This window comes from Chenopodium album, chromosome 17 (genome assembly GCF_948465745.1).
Source record: "Chenopodium album chromosome 17, dcCheAlbu1.1, whole genome shotgun sequence".
Classification (NCBI taxonomy): Eukaryota; Viridiplantae; Streptophyta; class Magnoliopsida; order Caryophyllales; family Amaranthaceae; genus Chenopodium; species Chenopodium album.
The window spans coordinates 11,264,415-11,287,718 of NC_137850.1; the positions used below are offsets into that span (position 1 = coordinate 11,264,415).

Consider the following 23,304-nt stretch of genomic DNA (forward strand, 5'->3'; position numbering starts at 1 on the left):
TGCAATAGTACTTAATCGTGCGCCTTCACAAAGGTCATTAGATTTGGAGATTTAGTATTTTTATACTTTAGATTGTATAAGGCGTTTAGTAAAACTTCCTTACCAGCTGAATCCTGTAAAAGTGACATTGTATCGTCCATTTTTTTTTGTCATACAATAATGACGGTAACCACTAGCTATTGTATTCGTCACTTTTTAAGTATAAAAAAATAGTAGTTACTTCATTTTCTAATCACAAACCATGTAGTCTGTATCTTATCTTCAAATATTGTAGGTTTATTGTACTTATAAATCATATCTCTTTTAGAACACTTACGATTGAGTGTATTAAGCTTTGTAGTAAACAAATCTACATCAAATTCGCATCATTAATATCAATATCAATCAAATTCGAAAACTCAATATATCATACTTCCTATAACAAAAAATAAACAATTATTATTAAACAACAGTTAATTCACAAATTAATCAATCTTTCTCATTAGGGATCATCGCCACTCGATATCTTATTAATCCTCAGGAATTTTTTACATATGGGCTATATATATACACAATAGATACAATATACTATAATATATATACACAAACAATATTATTTACTATTTTAGCTATTTTTATTGACAACGGAGTACTAGACATAAAGTATCACTCGTGACTTGTTTTTTTTTTCATAAGTATTTTATTCTAAAACTTGTATATTGGAGTGTAATTAACTAGAGCGTATTCGTGCTAAAGCACAGAATATATCCATTGTATATATCAATTATTTATTACTATGAAATTTTTAATTGATTTTTGTGAATGTGATAGGTGAAGTCATTGAATCTGTTTAATAGAAGTTATAGAATAGGAAGTTATAAATTGAAGATTGAGAGGTTGGGGTGTTGTGGTTAAACGACTCTACAATTATATTATTATTATTATTATTATTATTATTATTATTATTATTATTATTATCCTCCTTACCATCCTTCATTCATTTGAACTAAGAACAACCAAAATGATTTCGGCCATACGCTCTTACTTTTTCATACAATGCATTCTGTACTTTTTTACATAAGTTTTATAAATTTATTCATATTATCAAATTTTTGTGTCATAATTTGGTGCTCGAAACTCAATTTTATCGGGTTGCTGATCTTTGGATCATATAATCTTTTGCTAAGTCTAGTACATTAAATGAACATAACAATAGTACTTTTTATAATAATTATAAACTCATAAGAAAACTTACTTGAACAAATTTTAGGGATTACTTCCATAAAATTAAGCTAATAATTATGTAAATCAATATAAAATAGTAGTCCAAACCCCCAAATAAATTAAAAGCTTACATTACTTAAGCCGCCTTTGCTTCTAGACGATCAAAAACGATGATCCCGAATTTATATCCTCTTCAATCTTCACTCAAGAATTATTAATATCTCATAATAAAATTAATTAATCACCCATTAATCAAGGAAGATATTTCTTCTTCAAGAACATCTTAGCAGTAAGTCCACAAGCAAGAGCATCACTAGGAATACCCTTAACTCTATCAACTGCCAAAGACAACACCACTCCCATACCCATATGCAAATGAGGCTCAATATGACAATGAAACGCCCACGCCCCGGGATTATCCGCCACGAAACGTAACGCGGTCCATCCGTAGGGGAATATCACGGCCGTGTTTCGCAACGGCGGGTTCTTTAAGTTAAACTTAGCCTCATCCTCCTTAGTAAACTTCCCTTCACCGTAACCTAACACCCAAAAATCATGCCCATGCAAATGCCAAGGATGAATTTCACTTGTGTTAGCATTTAATGCATTTGCATTTTGTAAAATAATATCGACCGTTGTGTTGTACTCAATTTTGTAGACCCCACTTCCTGTAGTTGTATTAGGGTTTGGTGCTTGATTCATAATATCATAATCCCTAGGGTAATCCTCGGGTGGGCTCATTTGGTCGAACGCGTGTTTTAACCCAAATTTCACCGACCCTAAAAATGGGGTCGGTGGGAAAACAAAGGAGACATTATTAATAGACCATTTAATATGTCCATTAATTTTGTTCTGAGTGTTGAGGAAAACGAGCCGCCGGTCAAATTTACTAGGTGGTGTTGGGGATCCCATTAGGGAGAAAATCTGCTTGGTAAATGACTTACTGTGGTTATAGTCATTCCATGCAGGTGTTACTGGAGGCGAACCTGTAGGAAGTTTTTTAGCAGAAACGCCCTTGTAATGAAGTAATGTTAATGCTGGTGGTGTCTTAGGTTGACGTCCTCGAACACCAATTGAAATCCAATAATTCTGATTCGGGTTTTGATTTGTGTTTATGAGTACTGAGTAGCTTTCTCCTGAGTAAATGTCTAAGTCCTCTACTTCAAATGGTTGTACGTAGTTTCCATCTGCTTCCACTACTATCATCTTATGGTTCTGCAAATAATTATACACAACATGAAAAATATCAATTAAGTGATCAAATTAATAAGTTAGGCCAACAAGTTCTTCCAAGGTCGTCCTTTGTCGTAAAACTTGAGTTCAACTACCATACAAGTTGTGGCAGATCTAGACTCGAACTTAAGATCTTTAGGTTAAAATCAATTTCTTTGACCATTAGATAATTAACAGTTAAATTATGTAAATAATCTAGTATATATTATTAGTTTATATTTTATTAATGTATCCTTAGCCCTAACTCTCTTAAACACCATTATATATAAAAGAGTATACTCGGATTAGGACTGAGGATACATTTGTAATTACCAACTAATCATAGATTATCTACATAATCTAACACTTATAAGTTATAACTGACTTATTTATTTAGCATTGACCTCTATTGGAAGATAGTAGGCTCATTCATGTTTAAATAAAATATTAAACATTGTATCGTATTTATAGGCTCATTCATGTTTTAATTAATTAAACTATTAAATATTGTATCGTATTTATTAAAAGTATGATAAAAGAAATAGGAGAAGTAAAATCAAACCAAGAAATAATTAATTAACGATAGAGATATAATTTAACAGACAGCTAGATTCAAGCCGTCCATGCGACAAATCATGTAAAATAGTGACCAAAAGAGTTTGACATATGCTTTAATGCATGAGAATATGTGAATAATGTGATAGCAATCCAATTATGTGACGTTTATGTCTGAGTGTCTGACCACCTTTTCACATTTTAACATAGAATATTTTTGAATGATTATGTTCTTGAATATTCGATTGTTTTCATAGGACTTTTTCCCCTCATCTTATCATTCACGTCTGTCCAAAAACAAATGTCACAATTTTTTCAATTTCTTTTTTTAAGTTAAAATTTACTACTTTTGCCTTAAATTTTCATCATTTCATGATGTATCCTAAAAATATGTGAACAAACATTATTTGTGACAATTTTCCAAAAAAAGAAAAAAACATTGTTTGTGACAACAAATTTGGTTGTGATGGATAATAATCCACTCAATTTCTAAACAATTTTAACACATGTCTTTTTTACAAGAATTGGAGTATTTTTTTTTTATTTATTTTATTTATTTATTTTTTTTGTGTGTGTGTGAAAGAGAAACAAGAATAAATAGTGCTAGCTATAAGGGTTACTTAAAGAGATAAACATAGTCACTATAACTCTGTAAGTGAGGTTATTGTATAGAGGAATAAAATATAAAATTATAGTGAACTCATACAATGTAGAAATCAAAGTGTTGCAAATATTTAAAAATGAACAAAATAGACAAGTGTTGTAATCTGGGATCGAAGATCTTAGCCTACACTATGCCATAATTTGAAAATGGAGAAAACCGAATGCCAATGTTGTTATTAAAAAAATATAATTGTTTTACGATAAATAAAATTAATCAATGTAAATAAATATTTTTTCATATTTAATTAATCAAGATTATCAACTGATGGTAAACAAATCGACATTTTTAACTTAGGACCTAATTACTTATACTTAATTATTTTTGAAATTATACTTAAACTCACACCGATTTATAATTAATTTGTAAAATCATTGAATTTATTGCCTCTCTAGTTACATCCTGTCTCTATTTTTTTTTTTTTCAAAAGATAAAAAGTGTCTGAATTGGTCTATACTCTTTGTCAGTTTGTCCTAATTATTTATTACTGTAGACTTGTAATACAATTTAATTTTAATGATTATGAAGATCAACTCCAAGTGTCCTATTTCTTCCTGTTATTATTGCTAATCAATCAATTAAGATTGTCGGTTTACCTATCACATCAATCATCATGCATCAATTAAGCATCTTCCACTCAAAATATATACAATGTGATAATTTATTTTCAAGTCGCAAAGTTGTACTCCCTTTGTTTTTAAATAGTTGATTCACTTTCCTTTTTCGGTCGCTTTTAAATACTTGCTCTATTTTCTTATGGAAAATTATTATGATATTTAATTCATTTTTCTCACCTAATGGACCCAACATAAATTATATTTTATGATTTCATATTTTCTCTCCTCCAATTCTTTCTACTACTTTTGCTTTTTATAATTTTTTTTATTCTTTCACTTACCCCACTACCTCTATATTTTATTATTTTCTCCAATTTCTCTTAAAACTCTGGCATAGAGAAATGGAGCAAGCATTTAAAAACGGAAGGAGTAGCATGCATGAAGTTCTAATAAAATTATACGTAAGCTAAGCAAATTGTATGGCAAAAACCATTTCAAAAAACGGTTTAAGTGGTGAATAGCACAATTACAAAGAACATATATATATATATATAACAGGTTAGGTGATTTTTAGGTTTGATATTTTATCGCAATCTCTAAAAGTAATCCTCACTAATGTAATAAGGAATTGAAGGCATGTATAAATAAATAAATTGTGCGAAAATGTATAAATGATTATAGCTTACCCCGATAGCTATGTTGAGGGAAGCAAGAGCGGTTGTACTTGCGAGCCTAACTCTATAAGTCTTGTTTGGAAGCACTGAAAGCAATTGTGGTGCGCATTGCTCAGTTCCATTGAATTTGCATTGTGTTGATGTTGAGTTTCCGAAGTTTGGCTTCAAGGAACAATTGTATTGCCCTCTTCCATTGATTAGTAGAGTCTAAAATTAGAACAAACCGATAACGATAACAATTAGATCATTAAAAATTTGTATAGCGTGTGTACTCTTTTCGTCTCTAAATATTAATTTTGTTATGACAGTGATTGTCTTAAAAAAAGTTGAATTAAAAAAGAAAAAGTCGGGAATGAGTTGTATAGGAACCTAATAAATTATAATTATTTGGACAAAAAGTGTTCAAAGTCACTAAACACAGCTTCTTATAACCATAAAGGGGTCAATGTCAATTGGTCAATAGGGGTAAAACAAGTGATGTCTACTTTATTAAAATCTCTAATACGAAGTAAATGGGATGGAGAATAATTTTGACCTTTGTTTAATAGTTAATGCACGTGTAATCATGCTTTAAGAACAATAACAATTGATTAAATTATATTATACTACCTCCGTTAACTATTATTTGCAACAAAGGGGTATTATTTGTGAGATATAAAATATTCCTTTGTTGCAAATAATAGTTAACGGAGGTAGTACAAAGATTATCTTTTGTACTTTTGCTTTGCATTAAAGATAGCTAAATAAAGGTTTAATATGTTAGTATATATTCTCAATGGCAATTTTAATCAAACACTATAGTATATATATTTTATATTATATATTTAACTCAAACCATCTAAAAGGAAAAATAATCATGATTGCAAAATTAAATATTAGAAATGATTAAAGTATTAGGAGGTAGCACTGGAAATTTGAATTCAAACATTGGGTATAACTTTACATTATTTGTATATTGTAATGCTTTATGCATCAAAATTCTACCTCCATTTATATATTATGTGCAACTTTGAGGTATTGTTTATAAAATATATAGAAATTTAAAAGTTGTATATATACATACATACTATTATCAGTAATATGTAATAGAGGTAGCAAGTAAATCTTAATAAAAATTACCTGTGGTTCGCCAATCCAACGCATTGGATTGGAATTCAAGCCAACTTCTTGTTCATGAATGCTTTGGTGCCACCAATCACTTAATAATAAGTTGAACTCCCCATCGTAATGAAATGGCTCATTTTGTCCTTTTGGTAATTCTACTATTAATGATCCATATAATCCTGCTGATCTTTGCATACCATAATGTCCATGGTAAAAATATGTTCCCACCTACACCACATTTGTAAATTGTAATGAGTGATGATATATACACGCCCGTATAGTACGTATAGAAGTCCCACCTTATTCACACAATTAGATATGGACGCTAGGATTCATATAAATGTATCCTAGATCAGTTACACATTTGTAAAATACGAGATGCTATTATGTTAATTTGTAAATTTAAGATCAATTCTGCGACGCAATGCTAATACATATGACCTGTTATGGCTAAGAAAATTCAAAATTTATTTATTTATTTATTTGCTATAATTGTTATTTTTCTGAAAAAAATTATATACATATGCAAACTTAAAGTATTATGGGAGTACTTTTTATCTTAGTATTATGGGACTTATCAAGTTGATGACGGGAAAATCTTTTCAGTTTTCACTAGACAAAATCAAACTTAATTATTAATTTATTATAGTGCACTTTCACTAGAATGGGCAGAAATGAGATTCCTACACCTTATCTATTTACAGTATTACTAGCTTGTTACCTAACTTGGTGACCAAACTATGTGGCTATGGCCCGATGAATTTGGGCCGACTTTTTTTTTATTATTTAAAAAAAAAAAAAAAACCAAATAAGGATTATACTAAGTTCAAACATGAAAGTCACACATTTGCATATAAGTTCGAACGATACATAAATTCGTTTAAAACTACAACTTACTCGAAAAACCTATTCATATTACGAAGTAATTAATTGATGTATGTTCTGCAATGGACAATTTAAAAGTCAAATCATTGAAGTCGTGAGGTGAAATAAATGGAAATCAAATCTATTATACTTATAGTGGAGAAGTTGTCACCTATACGAAGTAATTCCTTGGTTTTTTATACTTACAACACAATTTGATAGCATACTATTTGAGAAAATGATTAAACTATGTAAATGAAAGAATAAGGTTATAAAATATAAATTACAATAGTAACTTATCACATTTCTTCTTATCGGTGGTGATAATATTTTGACAATTAATTTATCTGTTTATCTAGTTTTATACTTCCTCCGTCCCACAATACATGAGACGTTGGACTTTTTTTTCACTATTTATACATTAAGTTTGACCATAATTTTTTACTAACAATAAAAATATATTTCATCACAAAATATGTTGTTAGATAAGTTTAATATAAAACTTCATAATATAATTTTGCAAAAAATTATTATTAATAATAATTTTTATTAATATTTAATTATATAAAAATAAAGTCAAACTAGTATATTGGCATGTGCCCAATGTTTAACTGTGTTATGTATTATGAGATAGAGGGAGTATCTCTTTTAAAGTGTGTGTCAAAACACCTTGTCATAAGTAAATATAAATGGAAGAAATATTATTTATGAACAATATAATTATATTTAGCCTTATCGTAACAACTGGCACCACTCCCTACTTCAAAGATAAATTAGAGATTCCTATGAACTTTACACACAAGGAACAATAAGCAATGATAAATGGGCGTGACTATGTGATCGTGTAATAATAATCTGTAATCCTAGCTATTTTCCTAGGACTTTATAAATCAGTAATACTAATAAGTAATGATAGATGGCGTGACTATTGATCATGCATGTAACAATCAATAAAATTATATCACAAATATAATTAGATCTAAGTCAAAAAATACTATAATTAGATTAACAACAATTTATACTATTATAAAGTTTTCACATGCATGGAATTTTATCTTTACACGTACGTACATCACCAATAACAATGCTAATTGTCGATTTATACTTTAATAAGTTCTGATTCTAATTAATTGCAATCTTGAGATACAAGTCAAATAGATTAGGTTGGTTGCCTTCAAAGATAAATGGAATACTCTATAATATGCTCATTGCTCAACCGCGTAATCATAGATAGTAGGTATGACCACCTTTAACATTAGTAGAATGAAATTAGGATACTTTCTTTTATAAACTATATTGCTATTTTATAGTTTGTCACTATTACTCATATTAGATTAATAACAACCTAAATTTGTAGGGTCGAAGAAGATTGAAAAGAAAAGATTTAGAATTGTCAAGCATTAATTGATTAATAAAATCACGAACAATTCTCGTTTTATATCAGGACCATTTTAAAAAAGGTATTTAATGTTTATATGCATCTCTAAGATTTGTATTTGTATTCATAACTAAAAAAACATTACATGCTAATTTGTGTTTATTATCTAATCCATGATTAGTTATTGAGAGACGATTAGTCGTTGGATAGCAATCAATGACGCAATTAGTATAATTAAAGTGCAAATGTATATAACGATAATTCAATGACTGAGAACATTGACAACTAATTTCAGACAGAAAATAAGATTAACCGAAAAGGAAGAAATAGTTCATAACAGAGTAAGATGGTAAAATGCTATTACCTTGTCAACAACGAATCTATAAGCAAAAGTCTGTCCAGGATTAATGGGACATTGAGAAATTGATGCAGTCCCATCTGCCCAGGGTGTATTTAGCTGAAATAAAACAGAAATAAACCCTAATTAATTACATTTTTAATCAACAAAAATCTTGGAATTTGTACAAATTAAACATTAGCTTTGGTTCTTACTTACATTGTTAAATGTTAATTAAAGTTACAAGCTAAGCTATAAGCATTGCACATGCAAAGATTCCAAACTCCATAATTTTTTGTATGGGATGTTCATGCTAATGTCCAAATGTTGTCCATACTACATGTGTTTTTTAACATTAAATAAACTTCTTTTCATTTTTCTTTTTGAAAAACATAACTTTAATTTCCATGTATACTTAAACTAAGCTAATACAAGTAGGTGTGGTAATAAGTCATTATCAAAATTAAAATATGCAAAAGTCTAAAATAATAGGTGAAATTTTGTTAAGATAGAGTATGTATGGACGTATAAATCCAAAACATAGTAGGAAAGCTAAACTTAATTAAACTCCTTATTATTATAAATATCCTTTATTCAAGGCTTTAATTTTGGACCAAATTAAGGATTGCTTTTGAAATTATGATCATAATCAAGTGTAAAGATTATAAACCCACTTTAATTTATGAAAAGTAATCACACCATTATTTAGGAATTAGAATAGCACAATAATTTGATATAAAATTGTGCAATATTAATCAATAAATCAAAGCTTTGATTGCATAAGTGAAGTCGACTACAAGAACCAAAAGTGATTATTTCATGTAATCATCGACAAAAATAGTTACTAAGCTGTATAAAAAGAATCCATGACGAAATTTTTGACCAGTATATTGATGCATGTATTTCAAAAAGGCTAGGTAACGATATAGGTCAACTAATATGGCCCTAATAATCTTCATTCATTTTATGTCAACTTCATCACTATCATGTAATAAGTAGAGGTATAAATTGATGAACTATATTAGCTAAGTGCGTACAAGACTATACAATGTTTTAGTTTTTTTTTTCCTTACAATTTTCAATAGTTAATAAATATAGTCATTTTGGTATTACTTATAGACATCAAAACAGTTATTTTCATTTCTAAATAAAAGTTGTTCTCTTTACTTAGCAAAACTAAGTGTCTAATTTAGTAAGTTCGGATAAGTTCATCTAATTTTCATTCAGGTCCAACAATATCTATTGTGTAATAGATTCAATCAAGTCGTATGAATCAAATCTAAAGAATATGCTTTCCTGAGATTGTCTATTGCGGTAATCATGTTTGATAAGTTTTAATCAAATTTAGTAAACTCATTTCAGATAAATTCAGATGGTATCAAAGAGGATGCTCCTGTTCCTCCTAGAGAGGGTAAAAAAAAAAATCGAAAAACCGTTAGAAAAACCCATTGATTTTTCATTATTAAATATTATAGATTGCCGTTCTCCATACCAAAACCAAGTTGTGCATAATGGGGTAGGAATCAAAATCGATCTGATCAGTTCACTCCCCCTAGTTTGCAACACCACCAGTCCACCACCCATATTTTAATAATGTAAGTACTAATCCCATTTCAAACTATTTTATTATAATGACAATTATCTGACAAAAGAAGTATAAAAGAATACAACATAATTATAGATGTGAATGGAGAAAATCTCAACAAACAAATTGTGTCGAGATCCGATTGCTCAATTGCAAGATTGACCATAATATATTATGTGGCATAAAAAAAAAAACCTTATATGCTCTCAGATTTGCCCTTTGTAACATATATAGAATGATAAAATATACTTTATTTGAACGTATAGGTTTACTAGTCAGATTAATCGTGCACGTATTTTTAAAACAGCTAGTAAAATGACAACAAAATCAAAGTATTTATATAATGTTGATGAGAAAAACTTTTTATTTTTCCTTAACTTCGATTAGTTAAACTTTTATTAAACTTAGGTAATGTATAATCCGTTTATGCTCGTCCAACTTAGTTAACTTAATTGGCTAATTTTAACCTACTATTGAAAAACTTTTTTTACTATTCGAAATTATATTTGCAGAACTTAACTTATTTTTGCTTTAAATATTATATTATATTTGTAAAACTTATTTGAATCAGCCGAGAAGAACAAAGATTCAATATGTCAAACGTGAGACCTATTACTACAAGGAAAATGAAAAGGCCAACATGGATCAACAAAAAAAGTAGTTCAAGCAAAATGTATAGTAGGTTTACCTGTCTAATACCATGCCAATGAATAACAACACCTTCAGTACCAAGCTTGTTGGTAAGGTCAACATGTATGATGTCGCCGACCTTGGCACGTATGGTCGGTCCGGGGAACTGGCCGTTAATCCCCATCACCACCCTCTCCTCGCAATCTGGCGACCAAAACATGTACTCTACGTCCCATTTGTAATGGTGTACCCTCGCCGATGATCCTAAAACCATCGACGATATCACGCTGCACCATAGCGTGAGGAATAGTACGAGCCTTGGCCTTGAGTTGGCCAAGGAACAAGGAAACGTACTCATAATAATAGTAGTTGATGTTCAAAGAAATGATTAACACACCAACTTGTTAATAGAAATGTTTGTTTAAGGTTTACACATACGTCGATCTTATATATATAGCCTGGTGAGCTAGTGTGTTGTGCTACTTTATGACTTTATATATTTGTCCGTTGTCCTCACCCTTAAGCTTCATTATTTTATAATTTTTTTCATCACACAATCATTGTAAATTTTGTAGTAGAATTTAAAACTTTAACTAATTAAGCTAGTTAGTTAATTTCCTAAAAAAAATAAATATAATTAGTTAATTTTCATTAGTTTTCATTTATCTTTTACAATTAACTGTTAGTGAGGGTAACGAGTAATACTCTTATACTCCGGTGAATTTTACTTTGATTTTAATATTGTAAAGTGTTTATACATATTATATAGAAGAATTATTTATCTTAATCGTATTATCTTGATTTGTTTGTACTTATATTGTTGGATTTTTTTGACTTATAACACCACAAAATAGTCATAAAAAAAATGATTATAACACCACAAAATTTGAAACTTCTATTATTATAACACCACAAAAAAAAACCCCAAAATTAGATTATATTTCACCACAAATTAACGTACTTTTGGATGGAATTCATTATTGGGGCTCACCACGTACACGTGTCAATACCCTATTAGTTAAAAAATTTAATTAAAAGAAAAAATAACTAAAATCCTAGCCCAGCACCACCCCCTCCACCAGCAACGTAACCCTGACACCCACCGGTTACCCCTCTCTCCATAACATCCCCACCAGCGGCACACCCAGCCTACCGCCAGCACCGGTGAAACCTACCTGAGCCAACACCTACACGATGCACCACCCTAGCCCAACCCTAAAACACCTCAGCCCTAGCTAGCCACCACCGAAAAGCCAACTCTTACCCATGGAAGCTGAAATCCTACTACCGAAAATCACCAATCCTTTACCCTTCATCCTCAAAACGGCCGAAAGAGGCCATGGAAACCTAGAATGGTCGATTTTGATGGCTGATTTGGCCGTTTCAAGGGTGGGGGAAAAGGGAGATGATTTTGCACGGTGGGCCAAAAGGGATGGGGTGGTTTTCGAGGAGGGGAAAAAGGGGAAGGGGTGGAGTCGCTGGTTTTTGGGGTGGTGGTTGGGCCGGTTACGACGGTGAAGTTGGGATAGGGGGTGCCGGTGGCTGGGGTTGGCTGCTGGTAGTGGTTGTGGTGGTGGTGGTGGGGTTGGGTTAGGGTCTAGGATTTTTTAAAAATTTTCTTTTTATTTTAATTTATTTTTTTTAAACCAATGCATTATTGACACGTGTACGTAGTGGGTCCTACTAACGGATTCCATCGAAGAATCCATTAAGTGGTGGTGAAATCCATTTTTTTAGTGGTGTTATAATTAAAGTTTTAGATTTTGTGGTGTAGGGTTTTGTATTGTTTACTTGTTCATAGATAGAGCTAAATACCATATGTCTAATACTCCCTCCGTTTTTAAATACTTGCTCCATTTCTCCATGCGCGAAGTTTTAGGAGAAATTGGAGAAAGTAGTAAAATATGGAGGTAGTGGGGTAGTTGAGAAAATAAAAAATTATTAAAAGCAAAAGTAGTGAAAGAAAAGGAGGAGAGAGAGTATTATGTTAGGTCCACTAAGTGTGAGAAATGAATTAAATATTGTAAAAACTTTCCAAAAAAGGAAATAGAGCAAGTATTTAAAAACGGCCGGAAAAGGAAAGTAGAACAAGTATTTAAAAACGGAGGGAGTAATTATGTTTGGGTATTAACTGATGATTTTACTTTCGGTTTTTTCACCAAATAACCTAGAGTTATCACTTTTGTATCACTTAATACAACATAATACACACAAAAATTTTCAAATTCACTGTACACCCATAGGTTTCACGAAAGTGACATGAAATGCCATAAATGACTAACGTCGTTAGCTCCATTAGTCATTTAGGTTAAATATGCCACGTGACATCTCTGATTGTTTGTCATTTAAATTATTTTATGAATTGAAAAAAACTTAAATTTTATTTATGAATAATTAAAATTAAAAACCCACTACCAACCTACCACCAAGCTACTCTCCGTGCCCCCACACCTCCCCCTAACAGCAACCCCCTCCCCCACTCCAGCGACCAGCCACACCAACCTTCCTGGCTTCCTCCTTACCCCGTTCTTCCCTCTCTCCTCGTCGCGCCAGCCAGCCAGCCAAACCCTAACCCATGAATCCTCACTCCCTCCCACAAAACAACCTTTTTTCATCCACTTCTCTCTCCTCAATCTGGCCGGGATCGATTCTTCTCGTCGTCCTCTTCTCATCGTCATGACATCACCACCGCTACCTCCGTTGTTCTTCACTGCTAAATCTGAAATTGGGGATGGTGGGTAGGTTTCGGGGGTTATGGGTGCATTTTAGAGGGTGGTGGATTGGTGGGTTTCGGTGTGGCTGAATGGGTTTCGAGGGTTGTGGGTCGATTTTTGGGAGTGATTGTGGGTTTCAAAGGTTGTGGGTGGTTTTCGAGAGTGGCCTGGTGAGGGGGTTTTCGGTAAGGGCATAGTGGTTTCGGGAAAGGGCGCCACACTGACGCGAGGATAAGGAGAGGGGCAACGCCGACGGAGGAGATGGGGTTCTAGTTGCCAATGTAGCTAGGGAAGGGGGTCTAGGCGTCGGCGGCGGGGTGGGGGGTAGGCTTGGGGCTGGGAATGGTGGGGGCGAGGAGGGTGGCTGGCTTGGAGTGGTAGGATTTTTTTTTTGATTTTCTTGATTAATTAATTAATTAATTTAAATTAGAACCACTCAAAGGCTAACATGTGACACAATTAACGTTAAGGACTTATAGAGTTAACGGAAAAGGCATGTGGTGACATTTTCGTGAAGTTCATGGATATATGATGAATTTTAAAATTTTGATAGGTAAATGGTAAATTAAGTGATAACTAAGGGGTATTTCGTGAAAAAGCTGTTATACTTTTTTTTTATTTTAATTTATTAATTTTACCAATTTGTTAAGGTGAAGAGAACCCGTCGTAAGTTGGTTTATTTTGGATTTTTATTCGATAAAAGTCTTAGCCGTTAGAATAAGTCTTGTATAATTATGGGGGTTGTTATTCGACGCCCGCAAATTACTCAAATCGCCCGCAAATTATGAATGAATTTACGTTATTACCCCCAATCTCTAACTTAACCTCTTTCTCTCTCCTCACTTAAAATCACCACCACCACCACCCAACACCACCACCGCCACTGCCACCGACGTAAAACAACATCCACCACTTTAAATCACCACCACCACCGCTTTATTTTTTTTCGCCGGAAAAGTAGACGAACCGTCCTGTCTAGGCGGTTCAACCATGGTCAAACAGCCTAGGGAAAACGGTTTGACCGTGGTCAAACCGCCCAGGCTAGGCGGTTCGACCGTGGTCAAAACGCCCAGGCTAGGCGGTTCAACCATGGTCAAACCGTATTGCCTAGGCGGTTTGACCGTGGTCAAACCGCCTAGGCAATACGGTTTGACCATGGTTGAACCGCCTATCCTGGGCGTTTTGACCACGGTCAAACCGTATTGCCTGAGCGGTTTGACCATGGTCAAATCGCTTTTTTAGGGCGGTTGGAGCATTTTCCGGCAAAAAAAAATTATTTAGTCATCCGCAGTGGAGATGCGACATTTGGGGGTGGTTATTGGGCGGCGGTGGACTGTGGTGGGGGTGGTTGTTGGGTGGTGGTGGACAGTGGTGAGGGTGGTTATTAGGCGGAGGTGGGCAGTAGTGGCGGTTGTTTGGCGGTTTGGCACTAGGGGTAACATTGTAATTTCATTCATTAAATGCGGGCGATGTGATAAATTTGTGGGCGTCGTTTAGCGATTCACATAATGATGCTTTTCAATGATCAATTATGCTTTTACCTACCTTTTAAAAAGTATGAGAAAGCTCTTATGAATATTGTGAGGACATTTATACCCCTTAAAATGTTTGTTTACTACATATTTACCCGTATTTTTAAGTCTAAGAAGCTCTTTATTTCTTACATAAAAATGTTTGTGCATTTACATATTTGCCTCCATTTATAATTTTAAGAAGTTATTTTTCCTTTATTATTAATACATTTCCCCAATAAATACTCCTAGGCAGTTGTATTTTTTCTAACACATTTATCGTGCATATGCAAATAACTATAATAAAATACCATGTAAATTCATTAGGCCAATTGTAAAACCTATTTTCAAAGACTAACCATAGCGCACACCAGAATCCCTAGTTATTATGAAAAGTTGACAAGATATTCAAGAAAAAAAAAAGTATAAGTATTCGACAAATCTAATAATAGGAATTTAATTCTTTTTATTTGTTATTCGATGTAAGAGTAATGATATAATCCAAACTAGATTAGCCCCGTGCGATGCACGGTTTTAAAATAAGAAATGAGTTATAGACTCTTCAGCACATGTTGAGAGAAAACAACTACTTTCTCTGCAGTACTATCTAATTAAATATGAAAATACAATTTCTAAAAATCCATTTTTTTCATATTTTTTTTAGAATCAATTAAACTATATTATTAACTATTTTTAACAACTACTTGCAAATAATAAAATAGCTTAATAAAATACCTAAAATTTAAAATTCAATTTGAATTTAATTTTCAAAACAATGTTAAATAGGGTAGCTCAAAAAGGGGGAAAAAACAATATGACATCATCCTTGCATTTTGGCGAGAAAAAAATTAAATAAGAGAGTGACATGTAAGCAGTGATGATGTCAGCGGTTGTTACTTAGTAATAATTATAAATGAGAAAAGTATCTTTATAAATGAAAGAAAAGCATTGGAGATTAAAAATAGTAGCAAATATTAAAAGATAACTTCTTTCTATACAATTAGCCTAATTATTAAACATTTCTCAATTTTATAGTATTGTAATTTATCAACTTTGATTTGATTCATTAGTTGGTCCAGCAAGGATATAATCATGTTGTCAAATTGGCATTTTCTTAATATTTTTTTTTCTTCCTTTTCTTTTTATATAATCATATAGAAGTTAGTATAATTATTTTAGTTCATGGGAATCACGTTTTTTCTTGATAAATTTTCAAAGTAAGGTGGCTAGGAAAAGCAAAGCGTCTATGCCAAAGTAATAGATATTATATTGCAATTTGATTATCAATGCTTTAATCTCTTTACTTTTTGTTAATAAAATAATGAAATTGGTAATAATGCATGAACATTTGATTATCAATGCTTTAATCTCTTTATTTTTGGTTAATTAAATAATGAAATTGGTATGTAATAATGCATGACCATTTTTCACGTTATTAAAGATCACAACATAGGATAGCAACAACCATTAAAGGGTGTAAAGATGGGGCTTGCGGCTTGCCCCTCGTGCCCCCCCCCCCCCCCCCCCCCCAACAAAAAAAAGGTGTAAAGATATGATTTTGTGATAGAGACGTTTTTTTTAATAATTTGACGGGGTTTGTGATAGATACTTAGGCACTGTTCTTTTGAGCTTCTGGGCAGAGCAAAGCAGAGCAGATTAAATTTTAGCAGAGCATAGCTGAGCAGACCCGAGCCGAGTAGAGCAGATTTCAACATTATTATTAATACTATTATTAATGTTGTTGTTGTTACTATTATTATTATTATCATTATTATTATTATTATTATTATTATTATCATTATTATCATTATTATTATTATTATTATTATTATTAAGTGCATATACGATTTAGGTGAGTGAAAAACATAAATATATGTGTACCATGTTTAACATATGTTAATAGTAGAAAGATAAAAGACAACAGTTTACTTATATTTATTTCACAAAAATTTTAAAATATAATGATTTAATGAGTAATACTGATTTTACTTATAAATTTGTCTTAATCATATATTTTTAACCCTAAAAATAATAATAATATACAAAGTACTACTTGAAAACAACCTTTTTTTTTAATTCTTAAATTGTATGGAAAGATTTGAAAAATAATTCAACTCTATGAACTAACAATCAATACCCACATAAAATGTTTCTACACATTGTGATTCTAATATCAAATGTTTATAAAAGAAATTGTTATTAATTTTTATTATTATTATTATTTATTTTTTTTGAAAGAATTGTTATAATTATTAGAAATTATTAATTAATAATATTATTAAATATTAATTCTTAATAGTTTGAATTATTAAATATTATTATTGATAATTATTATTAATAATTATTATTATGATTAATAAATAATAATTATTATTAATATTAATAATTATTAAAATTATTTTTAATATTAATAATTATTATAATTATTCAAAATAATAAATTATTATCATGAATACAATATTAATTATTATTATTGAATTAATTATTAATTTTTATTTGAAAATAGAGCAGCGTAGAGCCGAGCAGAGCAGAGCAGATTTCTTTTGAGCAGAGCAGAGCAGAACAAAGCAAAGCAGAGCAGAGTGAACAACTCTAAAGAACAGGGCCTTAAGCTATGTTCATTTCAATTTATACTAGCAAATAATTGTCAAATTATAAATGATCATATCAGATCTGATTAAATTTTTATATTTTTGTTTATTTATTGCTCAATATTTTTAATCTGTAGTAAAAAAAAAAATATGAAAGAGGTACCGGTAAATTAGGTGTATCTCTTGCCCAACACAATGCTAATTAATCAATAACATAATACTAAAACAGACACCAGGAATGACACGTGTCATTTTTTGGTACTGTATTTTCTCTTTAAATTATTTTAATTTTGTTTTTTTGGTCAAATCTTTGTAAACAATCTTCTACAATACCAACGAAGATATTTTTTTCAATATTTAGTTAACATAGATATTCCACATTTTGTATGTCATATCTTTTAAACCTTTTATATAAGGTAACTCATTATTGTTGTTCAAATTATGTGTCGATCAAAGTTTGTCATCAGTAATCAATCAATCAATAACATAATACTAAAATAGACACTAGGAATGACACTTGTCATTTTCTGGTGCTGTATTTTCCCTCCAAAATGGTTTTTTTTTTTTTTTTTTTTTTTTTTTTTTTTTTTTTTTGTCAAATCTTCTTAAACAATCTTCTACTATACCAACGAATATATATTTTCAATATTTAGTTAACATAGATATTCCATATTCTTTATCTCATATCTGTTATACCTTTTACATAAGGTAATTCATTATTATTGTCCAAATTATGTGTCGATCAAAGTTTGTCAGCAATAACATAACATAATACTAAAACAGACACTAGGGATGACACATGTCATTTTCTGGTGTTGTATTTTCCCTCCAAAATGTTTTTTTTTTTTTTTTGGTCAAATCTTCTTAGACAATTTTCTACTATACCAACGAAGATATTTTTTCAATATTTAGTTAACATAGATATTCCATATTCTTTATGTCATATCTTTTATACCTTTTATATAAGGTAATTTATTATTATTGTCCAAATTATGTGTCGATCAAAATTTGTCAACTTATTAAATTGGTAAGGGGGGAGAGTGTTGTATTAGTAAGTTAGATTCTTTGTTCTAAGGTATAACTTTAGTAGAAAAAAAAAATGTTATTTTATGCGTATTATAAATGTCATGATTCTTTATAATTTATTTATTTTTTTGTAAATTATTGTAGAGCTAACTAAAAGCTGTAATTAAGAGAGTATTGCATGGTACTAATCTTAGTGTCTTTATTAAATTAAGTATTGGTATAAAACAAAGTAATTTCATTTGTATTAAAAGAAACTATAATTCTCTCTTTTGTGTAAATTATTGTATAACTTTTCAAAGATTGTATTAATTCATAATAAAATTTAGTTAAACCCGTGCATTGCACGGGATCTAATCTATTGATGATTATATTGGTGTCATATTCAACTATACTATAATCTATATAAATCAATCATATAAATCCTTATAAATTAAATACAAATCCTTATATCGGTTTGGATTTAATAGAATAATTATGTGTCTATGTCAATTTCAATTCGGGCAAAAAATAATTCTTTCACTTTTGTGCACAGATGAATGGTAGTCGATTTAACAGATACGATTGTATTATTTTCACATTGTACTATATGAACTTAAAGTTATTTCACCTAATTGCATATTATTACACATTGCATATAGTAATATTAATAATAACATTACACATTGCACATTGCACATTACCTAAAAATATAGGAAAATTAATAATAATAACATTAACATAAAATTAAAAGCATGACATCAAATAGTTGTGTTCTTTCAGCATTTCCGAAATTTGCAAAACATTTAATGTCCTGATTAATTAAGCATTAGTCAATTTACACACTGAATTTCTGACGTCACTATCACACCAAATGATTTTAGAATGAGTTTCCACACATGGGCAATAAGAGTACTAACATGTTCCCAATAGCGAATCTCAAAATTTTTATTAGTAGGTTTAATTAACATGAAACAAATTATATTAAAATTAATTATGTATTAACAAATTACATGAAACTACATGTACACATTATATAGACATCTTATTAAGATTTTTTTAAAAAGGGATGGGATTTAAGAAAATTATGATTTATTCACCTTCACGTTCTGGGTAATGCTATCTTTTCAATTAGTTATTTTCATATTCTAGTTGATTTTTTTTCACAATCAGACACATGAAACGGCTGCACATTTACATAGTAAAATAAAATTAATAACATTAAAATTAAAATAAAATCCTTCACCAATAAAAAAAAATCCAGAGATTAAATAAATACTGCTATATATATTTGAATCTTTTACCGTCGAGAAGCACATTTTTGTTTTAGTATTTATGAAATTCGCAAAAAATTTAATGTGATGAGTGGATTAAGTATTAACCAGTCAAAATCAACTATATAATTTTTACACTCTTTAAAAACACCATTATCATGCCATAGAATTTGGGAACGAGCTTTAATACAGAGACAATAAGAATAGTATGCACATGTTTTTGAATAATTAAGAAATAATCACTTAATTTTTTATGAAAATACATTCATACAGTTATAAACAAAAATAAAAATTTTTTTTATCTCCAATCTGTTTTCTTCTTTAACTATGATCATAACCCCTTTGTACGGATGAACAATTCATGAAAAATACGACTTAAAAAACTTAATATCTCTTGACAGGTTGGGGAATTTCAGTGTTTGATGAAGATGCATTTTGGGCCCAGTTTAGTATTTTGGCCATAACTTCCTCATTATTCATCAGAATTGGGCTTATAATATATCGTTGGAAAGCTCTTTTCGAGCCCAATCCAACTACACTATTATTGGACCCTTATCATGGACCAAACCAAATTGGACTTGGCTATTTTCATAAAATAGAGTAAGTTTTCGAAAACAAAAAGAAAGATTTTAGATAAAAACTAACCGCAACACTAGACTTTTCACACTTTCACTTCATTCGATTATCATTCGATGCAAAAGGTATTCATCACTGGGTTTGGTTTTGGGGAGACACAATTGGGTGTCTGCAGAAGCCCCCACTTGAGTTTGGAGAAACTTAGGTTTCGAAAACAAAAGTCAAAGTATCGATAGGGATGGAGAATGATTCAAGACGTTCTGCGACCCTAAATCATTCTTGTAACGCCGATACCTGCAAACTAGCGTTAGTTAAACAGATAAGAGATTTAAGAAACGCGTATCTTGCACCGTCGAGCACACGTCTCTGAAGTAACCGATTTGTTACTGCATTTTTGTGACGACCTCCACAGTGCCTCGTGAACGCCATCGTTGAAGGTAACATTGCTTCGCTATCTTCACTTGTTGGTGACATTCCTCCATAGTGCCTCGGGAACATCATCGAAGGTGATTGTGCCTCGCCATCTTCAAAGGTTGTGGCAGTGCCTCGCCACGGCTGTACCTCGCCGCTATAGACAATCTCCTCTCTACTTTGGGACATCGTCGAAGATGACCGTATCTCGTCATCTTCAATTTCATAGTGATAATCTTCTAAGGAAAATTATCGAAGACCATCGCTTGTTGATCCTCAATGCTTGCTTGAATTTTTTTGTTGTTGCTATATTTGCTGCTATGCCAGTACCTCGGGGCATTTTGTGAATGAGCTGGTGCCTTGGCGCTTGTGCTTCTTTATGAACCATTACTTTGGTTCTTGCAGTGAGCCAATTCTTAGGCGCTTTTAAGCTAAGTGAGACGATCATTTATCAGGTCGATCACTTACTGCAATTGTAATTGAGTCGACTACTTAATCATGTCAAATTGCTAATAGGGGCTAACTGGCGTACCAAGGAACCCAAACTGCTGTATGAGGTCCGCATAACCATATTATGGGGCCACACACTTTGTCGCCGCTCCAGCGCTCGCTGGAAGCATCTGTCGCCACACATTCAGCTTGTCGCCAAGCGACAAATTTGTCGTCTGGCGCAGCAATCGGGATTTTCGAATAAATCCCTCTTCTTCCTCATTTCCACTTGCTGCTGCTGCTATTGTTTGCGATTGCTCAACACTTCAATTTGTTCGTTCTCGCTCATTTCTCAACCAAATTCGCTCAAACTTCTTGCAAATCAAAGCTTATTTCATCTAGTTTTCCGATCTATGTAAATTTTCTTCACTCTCACCTCAGTTTTTGCTAAATTTGTGCGTGTTTATTCGAGGGTTTTCGAAAATTTCGAACCCAATTATGCCTAATTTGCTTCGTTTGTTGAATGTTATGCCATGAAATTGCTTGATTATGTTTGTATATTGCTTAGGGAGTATTTTGAGACATGTTTGACTCAATTTGGTGAAGAAACGAACGTTTTGCCATTGTTGAACTCCTCGAGTCCGTGAGAACAATGTGACTTGTTCTTCATGTTTTCGCTAGCCATTCTTGTACAATTTGTCACAATATTTGTCATAGTATTGCAAGAAATTGTTTGATTGCTTGAAAATGCCATTTATGCTTGAATTGAATTTGTGCTCTCTTTTAGTACTACATACTCTGTTTTTTGATGAACATAGTATCATGCGGCTAGGCAAACCTTAGATACTATAGAACCTTAATTTACTGTTATTCTGATGATATAGCATGGCTAGACAACACGGCTCCGACTCACGGTCTAGGGATACTCATCGGGAGGACGAGCCCGTCGATGCAGGCAAGGGGCCCTCTACCACTCTAGGAGCCTTCCCAGAGTGGGATGGGCATACGTTGTACTTTACTCCTGAATTTCACATCTCAGAGCGGGTCTGACGCGGGATTGTCAGCGGGAGGACTCGTAGCCATGGCTCTGGCAACAAGACCATTGGCTCTTTGTACGAAACCTATTTCCGCGACCACGATGGGTTGTGCCTGCTATGGGAGTCTTGTGGAATGACTCCCCTCTTTCGAGTTACTCAGGCCATGTATTCTTTTGATGCGAGCCACCATGTAGTTCGGGCCTTGGTGTAGTTCTTTTGGGACACCACCAACACTTTCCACTTTCCTTGGGGCGAGATGACTGTCACCCCTGCTGACTTCAGTCTTATCTCGGGACTGGAGTTTCGTTCTGTTGCACTGCCGTTCGACAGTACGATCACTGTCTTTTCTCTGGTAGTTATAGAGCTGTTGGGTCCGATTGCTATTCGGGCCCGTAGCGAGGCTCGGCCGACGACTCAGTACTCGGTGCATCCACCGGTCTACTCTTGTGGCGGCCTTTCAGGACGGTGCGACCACCCTTGAGCAGCGGGTACGCATCTTTGTTCTTATCTTGCTGTCAGTTCCCCTGACAGGGGTAGTCGAGTGCTCCTCTACTACCTGCCTGCTCTTCGCGACCTTTCCACAGTCGGGACTTATGATTGGGCCAGCTTGGCCTACACTGATTTCCTGCTTGGACTGTGACTCACCTGTCGTCACAGGGCATTCGAGGGGGATATTGCGCTTTCCATCTTTTGGCGGATCATAGAGGTATACTTTATTCTTTAAAATTAGCTCTAGATTCAAATTAGCATTTGCTAATTTTTCCTTGCCTTTGTCAATTTGGTTCTACGAGCACTTTCCGTCTCTCGCATCGGTAAGATCTTCACCTCGCGAGCTCCCTATTGGCGCCTGTTGGGGAGGTCGCATGAGTGCCCATGCTTCTACCGCCCGCGTCCGAGATCTGATCCTCTCGGTATGCTTTTTTAGACGCTCGATTTTTGTATTGCTTTTAGTAGACTTTTATCTTATAGATATGTTTTGTAGGAGCCTACTGTGGTGTA

General features: G+C 32.3%; 1 protein-coding gene across 1 annotated transcript; it reads right to left on the reverse strand.

Moving 5' to 3' along the window:
- Positions 1-1,226: 1,226 nt before the first annotated feature.
- LOC145587598 (L-ascorbate oxidase-like) lies at positions 1,227-11,161 on the reverse strand. The gene is made up of 5 exons (XM_081644329.1): positions 10,819-11,161; positions 8,573-8,665; positions 5,982-6,194; positions 4,875-5,069; positions 1,227-2,418 (listed from the first exon to the last, which is right to left on the reverse strand). Exons 1-5 carry the CDS (start codon positions 11,116-11,118, stop codon positions 1,456-1,458), a joined length of 1,764 nt encoding a protein of 587 aa, XP_081500455.1. The 5' UTR covers positions 11,119-11,161; the 3' UTR covers positions 1,227-1,455.
- Positions 11,162-23,304: the final 12,143 nt, after the last annotated feature.

Bases quoted from the DNA above. Each gene is read 5' to 3' on its own strand.
- LOC145587598 (XM_081644329.1), bottom strand. From the start codon at position 11,118: ATGAGTACGTTTCCTTGTTCCTTGGCCAACTCAAGGCCAAGGCTCGTA. The intron at 6,195-8,572 runs GTAATAGCATTT...AATGTGGTGTAG, and splicing joins ATAGATTCGTTGTTGACAAG to GTGGGAACATATTTTTACCA. The intron at 2,419-4,874 runs GTAAGCTATAAT...AATTATTTGCAG, and splicing joins CCCTCAACATAGCTATCGGG to AACCATAAGATGATAGTAGT.